The sequence below is a fragment of the Rhinopithecus roxellana genome, chromosome 21, assembly GCF_007565055.1.
Source record: "Rhinopithecus roxellana isolate Shanxi Qingling chromosome 21, ASM756505v1, whole genome shotgun sequence".
Lineage (NCBI taxonomy): Eukaryota > Metazoa > Chordata > Mammalia > Primates > Cercopithecidae > Rhinopithecus > Rhinopithecus roxellana.
Window position 1 is genome coordinate 14,382,018 of NC_044569.1, and position 13,572 is coordinate 14,395,589.

General features: G+C 38.6%; 1 protein-coding gene across 6 annotated transcripts in view; it reads left to right on the top strand.

Annotated features, from left to right (window-relative positions):
- The window catches only part of DLGAP1 (DLG associated protein 1), a 971,529-nt gene that overhangs the window by 585,999 nt on the left and 371,958 nt on the right, over positions 1-13,572 (top strand). For 2 of the 6 annotated variants that reach the window (XM_010353209.2, XM_010353215.2), the window contains exon 1: positions 3,074-3,221. The exons of 2 other annotated variants lie outside the window; for them this stretch is intronic. In XM_010353209.2, the coding sequence (XP_010351511.2) occupies positions 3,129-3,221 (93 nt within the window). In that variant the 5' untranslated portion in view covers positions 3,074-3,128. Of the gene's footprint in view, positions 1-3,073; positions 3,222-3,532; positions 3,682-13,572 lie in introns of those variants that run through there. 2 more of the 6 variants (XM_010353210.2, XM_010353212.2) reach the window with 1 other exon arrangement.

Below are 13,572 nucleotides of genomic sequence, written 5' to 3' on the forward strand. Positions count from 1 at the left end.
CTGTAACAATTTCCGAGCTCAAAGAATCATTTAATCCACTTAGCATATGAAGAAGCAGACACCAAGAAAGGTAAATACTTAGTGAGTTAAACCGATAGCATGTGGCAGAGGTGGGACCAGAACCCAGTCTCTTAACTTGGAGAAATGGCCATTATGAAGGTTGCAACTGAAAGCTCTAGAAACTCTTTAAGAACGTAAAGCTCACCCACCGCTGAAAGTAAAGTATTTCGGTAAGGATATCTGTCTTGAAAAGAGTAAGGAGTAAAGAGATAAAAGCCCTAGAGTACCACACATTTTGTCTGCAAAAATTCTATGACCAGTGGCAAAAACAAAGCAAATTGAAAGAGAGAAAAAAAAAAAAACACACCTGTACTTAAATAAGTAATGATGAGATTAGATGAGAAGTATCAGAGTAAAGGATGCTGTGTATGGATCTAGCATAAGCCTTTGTTAGTAATGAAATGTTTTCATTATATTTGCCTGTATGCCTACATTCTTCCTACCTTAGGTTTATTTTTCTTTCTTTTTTATACCTTTTTGGAGTCACAATCTCAGGTAGTGGTAAAATGTGGAAGGATAAGGAAAGAAAGAAGGAAAGTGATATTAATTGAAAATCTACTAGATACCAGATGCTATAGCAAATGTGTTCACATTTCGTATTTCATTTAATCTTTGTAATAATCCTGAGATTACTGAATGTAATAATACTGTATTTTTATAAGAGAAGAAACTGACACTTAAAAATATCAAGTGATTTAAAGTCCCACGATCTGGAGGTTGTACAGCTGAGATTTAGACTCAGGTCTGTTTGATGACAAAGCCAAACTCTTTCTAATATGCCCTAGCACAGACCTGAAATCAAGGGCATGAAAAATGGTGAGCAAGAAGAAAATAAAATCTTTAAAATAAGCATATTATTATTAAAGTTTTTCAGTACAATCAGAATGAAATCTTAAAGGCTTAAGTATGGGATTTTGTATAGTAGCATTATTGGATCTCCTTCTATAAAGATTTGGGGATTCTACTTTCAAATTATTTGCCTTCTTTAAGCCATTTTTTTAATGAAACATTTGAGGCTTACAGAAAGGTATAAAGAAAAAATAATAATAAAACACCCATTTATACATACATCACCCATCATACAGAACTAAAACATTCATTACAATGGATTACACACACACTCGTATTAATCCCTTTTAATTCCCTTCTTCCCCAGAGTAATAGCTAATCTGTCTTTGACACCAAAGCACCTTTGTTTTTAATTCTGAAATTATTGAAAGGTTGAAAACAGTTTAACATATTCTGTCCTACATTGGGCAATAGTTAACCAAGCTAGTTCAACCTTTTAAATAGAAACTAAACTCCAAGATAATCCTTATTAATAGATGTTGAATTTATGCAAGGCTTTCAAACTAGGGGAAAAAAAATCTATATTTCAATGTGGGGAGGTAGTATGTTAGTAAATGAATTAAATGTAAACCAGTGCACACCTCCCAACCCATGTGCTGAGGCTGAAGAGATGCTGTAAAGAAAGGGAAGAGAGAGCCATACATTCACATGGGGTCAGAGGAGAATAGAAAATACCTCCTGAGAACTGGGCTCCTGCTCCCTTCTTGCTTCTAGGAAATGAAAAGAGGATCTGCCATCCCGTGCAAGCTCTGCTAAGGAAGATAGGGTTAGCCCCCGCGCCAGCTCGTTCCTAAGGGAACACTTGCATCTTTAGGCTCATTCTTAGAAGTAAATTTGGGAAAACAGAGAGGGAAAGAGGGTTTCTTTGGAGTTCTTTTTTTTTTTTTCTTTCTTTTCTTTTTCAGTTCTATCGCCTTAATTGCCAACTAATATTGAAGCTGGATTTACAAATGGATTTAACTTCAATATTAGAGATTTAGTAGGCAAAGCACTATTCTACTAGTTCCAAGAGCATTCTAGTCCTTATTTGCCGCTAACTAGTAACATGACCTGGAAACATTCTTTCAGCTCTCTGGACTTCCTTCCTCTGCTAGAAAATGAGACACTTCCTCCAAAAGATATATGATCTCAGTACGCATTTTCAAACTCGCAAATTACATGTGTCGGAGTACTAATTGGAACTATTGTCAAGAGCTGGAAGTCCCGGGACTGTCATTTCAGAGATGCCTACTATATGTTTTTCAGATGTTATCTGATTTGCTCTTTAAAATTCTAGAGATATTTCACAGTTGAAGAACCTAAGTTTTCGTAAATTAGATTAAGTAACTTGCCCAAGGACACACAGCTAGTATGTGGCAACATGTTGGGTCAAAACTGATTTCTCTGCCTTCAAAGTCTGTGTTCATTTACTATACCCAATCTCTACCTCCTCCAAATACAAAGCAGAGGAAGGAAGCAGTGTATATCAAATATCTATTATGTGCCGGAAACTGGGTATATCTCATTAAGCACTCAAAACAACTCTGTAGAGTATTATTTACTTTAGTTTTATAGTCAACAAAACAGGCACAAATGCTGAAATCATTTGCCCAGGAACACATAAACAGTAAGTGGGGAGCTAGCACTTGATCCCAAATCTGTCCAACTCCATAATATGCTTCAGTAATGGAAATGAGTGCATATTTTTTCTTTTATTACTTGATTTGTTTTGTGGTAAATGTATGTGTGCATCTGACCTCATATGCGTGTGAGAAGTTAACAAGGCGCGTATGTGAAATTAGACTAACAATGAAACAACTGATTATGTCCCTAATTTGATTCAAGACTAACAAAGATGAAATTAATAATCACCAATAATAAAGTCTAAATACTAGCAAACCTCTGCTTCTCTCTTTGCAGAATTATCACTTAGAATTAGCTTAATTTAGGTCATTGTCATGATTCTATAGAAAATGAGAAGTCTATAGGTATTTAGCCTCTGCCTGACATTGACTTAGGAATCAAATACTCTAGCTTGAAATCACTGCAAGTCCCAGTTAATACGGTCAATTATATTATGAGTGATATGTGCTCACTGACAAGCTGTCTGCAGTTAATAAAAAAGGGACTCCTTTTTTTTCCAATATTGTTATTTTTAAATGTCAAGAATCAGATGTCTGCTGTTTAGAACTATTGTACCGCTGCCAGTGACTGTCTGTATTAGGGTTGGGAGCAGGAACATGGATTTGAAGACATTAAAACTGTTTAATTCTCAGTTGAGATGTGGTTGGCTCTTATACATTTGGAATAAAGCATTTATGGCACATCTCAGGGTAAGTGCTTAATAGTTAAATAAATAAAATAGGAAGAGGTTCAGAGATAGAATAAAAGGTAGTTTTTGTTGTTGTTTTGTTTTTGCTTTTAAAAAGCAGAATTCTTGGTTCTGTTTATGCCTCTTTATGTAAATGTTGTATGTTGAGTGACTGACATGTAAAGCCATTCAGAAGAGCAAGATTTTAGATTTCCAACTGTTAACCTAAAAGAAAAATCCCTTCAAACCGTGTATTTTGCATTCATTCAGCCATAGAAACAGGAAAAGGGAAACAAAACGCTCTCTCCCCGGTAGAAGTGGAGAGAGAGAGACAGAGGGAGCGAGAGAGAGAGCAAGACAGACCGAGAAGGAAAGCACTCCCAGAGATGAAATTTTAGAGAAGCAAAATGATCGACCTTTTTAAGGCTGAGTGGGTTTCTTCAGTTTGTGTGCAAGTTTCAAGAAATGGAAGGACTGACCAGGTTTGGGTATAACTCTTTTATTACTTTGTATTTGATAATAGTGTGTTGTTGATTTGGATGGTTTTTGTGGTAGGGAAAGGAAGGGGTAGTATCTGTGATTTTATTTCTCCTCTAAATAACGGCTAGTGAGACTGAAAGAGCTGACAAACTAATGTATGTACAGATAGTAAAAAAGCAGGTGGAGACATCAGATACCTACAAATCTGTGTCTCCACCAGGGCTTTATAAAATCTTTAATTGACACATGATCTCCTTAGAAATCTGCTAGGTGCTGTTAGCGGATGTTATATGGCTGGTGATTGAAATATGATCGGTTGTTTTCCAGCGCCAGGATTCTGAATACTTACTGCTCCTTTGCAAAATTAACATTTGCGATGATTGCTCTTTTGGGGGTTGGGGGTCTGCTTAAATAAGGCACCACACAAGATCACTGAGGAAGCGTTCATAAGCATGATGCCAGGATCTTTGAAATACAGGTAAAATTATTTTTTCAGTAATCTGTTCAAGATTATTTCCATCTCTGCCCAGTGGGAGTTTTCTTTCCCTGGCTGAGTTTTTCCTTCCTCTTGTGTTAGAACAATTTTAAGTCTCCCAATTCAGTTAAAACTACTTTACATGCAATTTGTGAAAGTGCTGAACGGTTCTGCTAATGACTTTGGCTACCGGGATGTTTCTTTGCTGCCTTTTTCTGAAATCCCACCCGTCACATTCATTGATTATTTTCTTTCTTTTTAATTTAAATTGCCTTAATAATCCAGCAAGGGAATGTCAAGGTTCCTGAATGGATTTCCTGTTGGGTTTGTACCGTCTGCCTGTTTTTCACTGATCTTGTAGAGATGTCCTCTTCATTCATAGAAAGATGAGATTGCTCCAGCCTGGTGCTAACTTTGAATGTGGAATCAGTGATCAGCAGCAGAATCCTGTTAATTCTCTCTCTCTCTCTCTCTCTCTCTCTCTCTCTCTCTCTCTCTCTCTCTCTCATTCTCTTTTATTCTCACTATTGTCATGTCCAATTAACAGAGGGAAAAAAACAATTGACAAAACGCTGTGAGAAAGCAGGGGTCCAGAAAGACTCAGTGGCAGTAAAGGGAAGATCAACACTATACGGGAAAGCCTTCTTGGGAGTTGTCAAAGAAACTTTGGTATTCTTGGCCTCCAGTTTCATTGTTTTCTAAAGACATTTTCAGCAACACCAAAATGCTTGGTTAGCCCCAGTCCGAGGTTTCTGCCTGTAACACACACTTTCTGGTCTCACAGAATTCCACTCTACTAATTAAAGGCATAGCATTAGTTAGCAAAGAGTGAAAGAGAAAAACTAGCCTTGGATCTCTCAGGGGCCAGGAGATTTCATTTCCCCTTTTTCCATTCTCCTTAGAAGACAGTTTGCTTGATTGCAAATTAAAGACAGTAAATCAAGGTAATCATTCACCATTCTTTAAGAGAACCATTCACCCACAGTCTCTGGCCCACTTGAGATCATGGCATTACACAATTTTACACAGTGATTTGTGAATGGTAGAACACATTGCTCTTTTGTGTCAGGTTTTTTAGGAACTGCTAAAAAAAAATATGCAATATTGCCAAGCTGACTTTAATTTGTAATTAGATTATGTTTTCCACCACTTTGGTTTTAGGTTCAAAGACAATATAATCTGTCTTAGCGGGTTATTGCACAGGGAGAATTTTTTTTCACATTATTTTGGTAAATTCATATTTATGTGTTTTTCCAAATTTTTAAGTTAAAACCACAATAGGGAATTACATTAATTTTTTTTAATGACTGATTTATTTATATTCAACCCAGTCCTCTATGTTTATAAACTAAAAGGTAATGATATAAAGAATCAATTAATTACTGTTATACAGAGATAAAGGAGAAAATATTGTGTAAAGAAAGGCATAACATTTACTGTTACTTTTGACCAAATTCTTGTTTTTACTGTTTGTAATTTTTTTTTTTTTTTTTTTTTTTTTTTGCCTTGAAGAGCACGCACGTGATTAAGGAAAGACCTCTTCTGATTCCCTGATCTTTTAAATGTAGGAATATTTAGGACTCTCATTAAAAACTTTTTGTTTCATTTGCTAAAGTCTGGCAATATGCCTGTTTTTTTTTTTTTCCATTTCTAAGATATATTATACAATGAATTTTCTGAATGTGTAGGTCTTTTTGTGTATATTAGGTCACTGTTCTCTATCAACTGGAGTTTCTACTCACTGTTTCACAGAATTAGGAAACTTCCTACAAAAATCAGGCTTGTGATATCACAGAACTGTCTATGAAGCAGAATTATGTGAGCCTGGGGTTACCACATGCCAGGTGCAAGTGTGCAGGTTTATAGATACACCTTCTATCTGCATAGCTATCCCTCCAACAATACTTCTAAAATATGCATTTATACACATGCCATCTTTGATCTCCGATTCATGAACTCAGATCCGTTTTAAGACTGCCATTTCACAAAGTCCATGGAAGAGGAATGACTATGAAGTGGAGAAACAGATTTTTCATAGATGTTAGTGGAAAATTCATTACTTTGCTTTTCCACTGATTATGTTGAACTTCACCTTGGACCATTAGTGTAGACTAGTTAGGGAGGTCCTGCTTCTCTGGTATAAGAATAAAGAGGTTTTAGTCCCCTTAATAAGGGGGTATCCAACAATCATAAAAGGAAATTACTTTTGCTCTCCTTAATTTTTTTAACCACAATTTAATATACGCTTGCAAGATTGTCTAACTCCTCCCTGATTTAATTCTCCGAGACTCTAAAATCATAAGATACATAATTAAAGGACCAGGCAGAGTTGGGTTTTTCCCCCCTCAAAATGACAGTTTTAGATAATAGAACCTCCTGATCAGAAGGTCATCTGGTATAGCTTCCCATTCACACTAATCTTCCTGCAATGTGGACATTGTATCTTCCTATCTATTTTTCATCTAATAATCTCCTTATAAGAGAAGGCTTTGAAATTATTTAGTCCGATTTAGTTATTTGAAAAGAGAAAAGTCCTGGGGAAATACCTTGATGAGACTAGTCATCTTGTCAGTGGAACCTGGCTCACTGCCTGGCTACAAGTGCTGTTCTGTTCCCTTTACGTTGTACCTATTCTATTACCCATTCTCGTAACATCATTTTAAGGCAATGGGGCCAAGGCACAAGGAAGCAAAGGGAGAAGCGACATTATCTGAAAGTTAGAGTTGAAGCAAGTTTGTGACTCGAAAGTCTCAAAAGAGGCAAAGATGAACTAAATCACGCCTGCAATTATTTATTTTAACTTCCAAAGAAAAGAAATTGGTATGCTTCTCCTTTTATGGATGAGTTTTTCCTGCATCATGGTAAACCACATAGCAAAGGAGGACGAATGGAGCAGAATGCATTAGGATATGTGATCTTTAGGGAATTTGCTCAGAGCCCTGGTTAGATTTTGAAGACAGCATGCATCCTTCCAGCATCTTCCACTCGCTTGAAGTCAGCATCCCTCATCTTACTTCTCTAGGATAAAAATTAACATAGCTGTTACCATATTTGCAAAGGCCAAACTTTATTTTATATATACATATATATGTTTATGTATAAAATATGTATGGTGTGACAGATAGGAATTACATATTGGAACAATGGAACCAAATATATTAAATGGGAGCAACTGCAGCAAATCTGAGAGGAATAGTGCACAGGATATATAAACTAAGAGCTGTAAGCTAATCGCTTAGTTATTGCCCCCAACATGTAAAAGGAAGTGATTGGAAAGGATTTATCTCTAACATTGGAAATGCTACATGAAACATTGTAAAGTGGAATCAATATGGGTACACATGGGCACAATAATATCACACATATATATGTATGGCCACTTGCTCTATCATTGAATATTTAGAGGTAAAGATTCCTTAATTTTATGTGCACAAGAATCACCTTGAGAGTGTCTGTAAAATGAGGATCTCTGGCATCAACCCAGAAGATCTTGATTTCATAGATACGGGATGATTCTGACAGTGATCAATCCCAGAACCGCACTTTAAGTAACCCAGTTCTAGAGAACTGTAAGGCTTAATTTCTCACTGTATTTACTGAAGGGGGCAGTAGAGCCTAATAGATGAAATACGGGATCCAGGAGCTCTGACTGCAAGCTTTATTGATGCCGGCTTGCTGCATGACTTTGGGCTCTCTCTACTCAGTACTTCCATTTCTGCATCTGTAAAATGGGCATGATGATATGACTGTGTTTGCTTCAGGTCTTAGAAACAAAGTTAACTTCAAATTTGAGAAATACATGAAAAATACAGTGTGAAAATATTCCGAGCTTATAGATCCTCAAACCTTAACAAGCTTTATCTCTTTCCCGTGTTTCATGTACCACTTTTTCCTTTATATTTCACTTGATCTGGTTTTTATTAAGCTGGAGTTGGGATTAACATATCTGATTCTGTGATAAAGAAAAGCCCTTTCCAATGAGGGATGAAAGTAGGTCTTAATCACAGTGTAGGTGTAAAACTTCACCATCCTGTGTGCCAACTAAACACAGAAAGCCTTCGTCTGAAGGTGAAAGTATCACAAAGAGTCAATCCTTTTTTATTTTCTTTTTTGAAAGACAGTATTTCCCTTTGTCACCCAGGCTGGAGTCCAGTAGTGTGATCACGGCTTACTGTAGCCCTGACCTCCTGGGCTCAAGTGACCCTCCCACCTCAGCTTTTAGAGTAGCTGGGACTACAGACTCGTCACCGTGCCAGGCTGTTTTTATGTAGAGACGGGGTTTCGCTATGTTGCCTAAGATGGTCTTAAACTTTTGGCCTCAAGCGATCTTCCCACCTCGGCCTCCCAAACTGCTGGGATTGCAGTTGTGAGCCACTGCACCCAGCCTGGATTAATCTTTTGATAGCTCAGCCTCAGTGGATCGGGTTTTCCCATGGCTTGATACTGGCTGACGGAATATCATTCTGGCTTCTTCAAGCTTAAGTATATTCATACAAAAAAAGAAAAAAAAAAAACCACAACACACACTTGCTTTTGTTTTCATACCTTAAGTCTGTCAAGCCCCTGCTGCCTTATTCCAGACAGCTCTGATAAGTCAACAGGACAAGCTTAATTAGTAATAATAGTCATGGGACGTGTCTACAAGGGAACTCTCTCCACCATCATCACCTCTTTAATTGAGTTAGGAGAACCGGGTTCTCTGTGGAGCGTTTTCTCCGTGGCACCTTGATAGGTGCTTTTCCGCCATTGATAGAAGATGACCGAACGCCCTTGGCCATCACTCTTCTTTGCTCATGCCCAAAGTCCCTAAGCCAGATATATCATTCTTCTAATGCTGTAGAAATTCAAAAGAGCAAGTGAACACTGAAGCCAGATCTCTCTCATGACCTCTTCTCCACAGAACCATCAGTTCAAACTTCTTCTGTCAGCCCTGTGACTTTGGGCAGTCTGAAGTCTACCTCGCTTGCTTCTCCAGTGTCACCAAAACAATGAAAACAACACCATTCAGAATTCACAGGAAGGGTTTAATACTTTTAATGAAATTATATCTCTTAATTATGAAAACTTGACCAAAGAGGCCTGCCGTTTTTGGTTATAAAAGTGGAAAATAGCCTGTAATCCCAGCACTTTGGGAGGCCGAGACGGGTGGATCACGAGGTCAGGAGATCGAGACCATCCTGGCTAACACGGTGAAACCCCGTCTCTACTAAAAAATACAAAAAACTAGCCGGGCGAGGTGGCGGGTGCCTGTAGTCCCAGCTACTCCGGAGGCTGAGGCAGGAGAATGGCGTAAACCCGGGAGGCAGAGCTTGCAGTGAGCTGAGATCCAGCCACTGCACTCCAGCCCGGGCGAGAGCGAGACTCCGTCTCAAAAAAAATAAAATAAAATAAAATAAAATAAAAGTGGAAAATAGTGATGATAGATATCATCCTATGGGCACTGGAAGACCCTGTTAGGCCACCCCGGGACCTGCAGTTTACACTCTGAATGCCACCTGCCAGTCTAAGCTCCTCTGTGGACGTCCATCTGACTGGCATCCCCTTAGGCAGAAAATAAGTAGGGAGAGAGGCCTTTCTGCAGGACTTCTCCTTTTAAAGTCCCTTAAAGGAAGCCAACTACCTGTAATCCTTGGAAATTTTACGTCTTTGTCTTCTCGTCTTTGTCTTCTCTCCTTCACTAGTAAAAGTTTCGAAGGCTTATCTGTAACTCAAGGGGTGTCGATGAAACTGTCATTTGTTTGCAAATGAAACCTGAGCTTTCTGAAAATGACTCCCCTGCAAAGTCATTCCCCCATAACACTCCTCCAGCCTTCTAGTTGATTTCAGATAGTTTCCTGTTCTCCCACCTCTTGGAAGTATTCCATGGCACGCTGAGCAGACACTTTTAGTCAAAAATTCCTATAAATAGCTGATTTTCCCTGCTTACTGCCTTCTCTCTAAGGCTTTCACAAAGGAGGTGAAACGAATCCACCAGAAACAAGAGCTTTCTGTGAGGGGTATGTGGTGAGGCTTATGAAAAATTAAATCCATAGGCTGAAAATTATCGTGTAGGTGGCTTTGCCATATTTGAGTTACGCAATCACTGCATGGAAAAAGAAACATTTTATTTCATGCCAGATGATCTCATGAACTGAACAAGCCATCAAGTGAGACTCATTTGAACTTTCATGCTTCTTTAGAAACATGTACTTTGTTTATGAGGACAGCATCATCCTGATACCAAAGCCTGGCAGAGACACAACAGGAAAAGAGAATTTTAGACCAATATCCCTGATGAACATTGATGCAAAAATCCTCAATAAAATACTGACAAACCGAATCCAGCAGCACATCAAAAAGCTTGTCCACCACGATCAAGTGGGCTTCATCCCTGGGTTGCAAGGCTGGTTCAACATATGCAAATCAATAAATGTAATCCAGCGTATACACAGAACCAAAGACAAAAACTACATGATTATCTCAATAGATGCAGAAAAGGCCTTTGACAAAATTTAACAGCCCTTCATGCTAAAAACCCTCAATAAATTAGGTATTGATGGGACATATCTCAAAATAATAAGAGCTATTTATGACAAATCCACAGCCAATATCATACTGAATGGGCAAAAACTGGAAGCATTCCCCTTGAAAACTGGCACAAGACAGGGATGCCCTCTCTCACCACTCCTATTCAACACAGTGTTGGAAGTTCTGGCTAGGGCAATCAGGCAGGAGAAAGAAATAAAGGATATTCAATTAGGAAAAGAGGAAATCAAATTGTCCCTGTTTGCAGATGACATGATTGTATATTTAGAAAACCCCATCGTCTCAGCCCAGAATCTCCTTAAGCTGATAAGCAACTTCAGCAAAGTCTCAGGATACAAAATCAATGTGCAAAAATCACAAGCATTCTTATACAACAATAATAGACTAACAGAGAGCCAAATCATGAGTGAACTGCCATTCACAATTGCTTCAAAGAGAATAAAATACCTAGGAATCCAACTTACAAGGGATGTGAAGGACCTCTTCAAGGAGAACTATAAACCACTGCTCAATGAAATAAAAGAGGACACAAACAAATGGAAGAGCATTCCATGATCATGGATAGGAAGAATCAATATTGTGAAAATGGCCATACTGCCCAAGGTAATTTATAGATTCAATGCCATCCCCATCAACCTACCAATGACTTTCTTCACAGAATTGGAAAAAACTACTTTAAAGTTCATATGGAATCAAAAAAGAGCCTGCATTGCCAAGACAATCCTAAGCCAAAAGAACAAAGCTGGAGGAGGCATCACGCTACCTGACTTCAAACTATACTACAAGGCTACAGTAACCAAAACAGAATGGTACTGGTACCAAAACAGAGATATAGACCAATGGAACAGAACAGAGCCCTCAGAAATAACACCACACATCTACAACCATCTGATCTTTGACAAACCTGACAAAAATAAGAAATGGGGAAAGGATTCCCTATTTAATAAATTGTGCTGGGAAAACTGGCTAGCCATATGTAGAAAGCTGAAACTGGATCCCTTCCTTACACCTTATACAAAAATTAATTCAAGATGGATTAAAGACTTAAATGCTAGACCTAAAACCATAAAAACCCTAGAAGAAAACTTAGGCAATACCATTCAGGATGTAGGCATGGGCAAGGACTTCATTTCTAAAACACCAAAAGCAATGACAACAAAAGCCAAAATCGACAAATGGAATCTAATTTAACTAAAGAGCTTCTGCACAGCAAAAGAAACTACCATCAGAGTGAACAGGTAACCTACAGAATGGGAGAAAAATTTTGCAATCTACTCATCTGACAAAGGGCTAATATCCAGAATCTACAAAGAACTCAAACACATTTACAAGAAAAAAAAAAAACCCCATCAAAAAGTGGGTGAAGGATATGAACAGACACTTCTCAAAAGAAGACATTTATGCAGCCAACAGACACACAAAAAAATGCTCATCATCACTGGCCATCAGAGAAATGCAAATCAAAATCACAATGAGACATCATCTCACACCAGTTAGAATGGCGATCATTAAAAAGTCAGGAAACAACAGGTGCTGGAGAGGATGAGGAGAAATAGGAACACTTTTACACTGTTGGTAGGACTGTAAACTAGTTCAACCATTGTGGAAGACAGAGTGGCAATTCCTCAAGGATCTAGAACTAGAAATACCATTTGACCCAGCCATCCCATTACTGGGTATGTACCCAAAGGATTATAAATCATGCTGCTAGAAAGACACATGCACACGTATGTATATTGCGGCACTATTCACAATAGCAAAGACTTGGAACCAACCCAAATGTCCATCAATGATAGCCTGGATGAAGAAAATGTGGCACATATACACTATGGAATACTATGCAGCCATAAAAAAGGATGAGTTCTTGTCCTTTGTAGGCACATGGATGAAGCTGGAAACCATTATTCTCAGCAAACTATCACAAGGACAAAAAACCAAACACCGCATGTTCTCATTCATAGGTGGGAAATGAACAGTGGGAACACTTGGACACAGGAAGGGGAACATCACACACTGGGGCCTGTCGTGGGGTGGGAGGAGGGGGGAGGGATAACATGAGGAGATATACCTGATGTAAATGATGAGTTAATGGGTGCAACACACCAACATGGCACATGTGTACATACATAACAAACCTGCATGTTTTGCACATGTACCCTAGTACTTGAAGTATATTTTTAAAAATGTACTTTGACGTTCACACTGCTATAAAAAAAAAAAACCCAAACCCAATTTTTGTTTATTAGATTCTATTTGTAAATCTAGATAACCAATTCCTGTAGGCTTTCCATCATGTGAAATTTGAAACTGTTTTCCCTATCCCTATTTCTCCTCCCAACAGCCTTTCTCTTTTGCCTCCGAGGCCCCACCCATCGTCCACATCATAGAACCCCCCAAGTGGGGCATGACACTCCTGGAATACTGTGCCCATGGTAGGCAGGACGGTAATTTCTTCCTTCACTGATCTTACTGACACGAGCCTTAGAAACCCATACCAGTGGTTAATTTCATCCCCTCCTCCTTCCTTCCCCACTCCGTGAACCCTCTTTAGCAAGAGATCTGAGCTCAGCAATACTCTCTCCTCCGCAGTACTCCCTTCTCTCACTTCTTTTCCCTTTCCTTTTATGTGGCTATTTTATTACTTAATTGAGAAGGGATTCCTAGTCCAAGATAGTCAGTTTACAGATGAGAAAACTGAGATCTGGAGAGGCTAAGTGGCATTTCCATGGCCCTTGGTTGTGGAGAGAGGTGGGGAGAAGCAGTGGCGTTCAAAAGTCTTCCTGAGTTCCTCTTACTTTCAAGTTCCTCAATCTCTAGCAAGAGGCAGGCATTTATCTTGATGTTACTAGCAGTGTTAATAACACTGATTCTGGCCAGGTGCGGTGGCTCACAC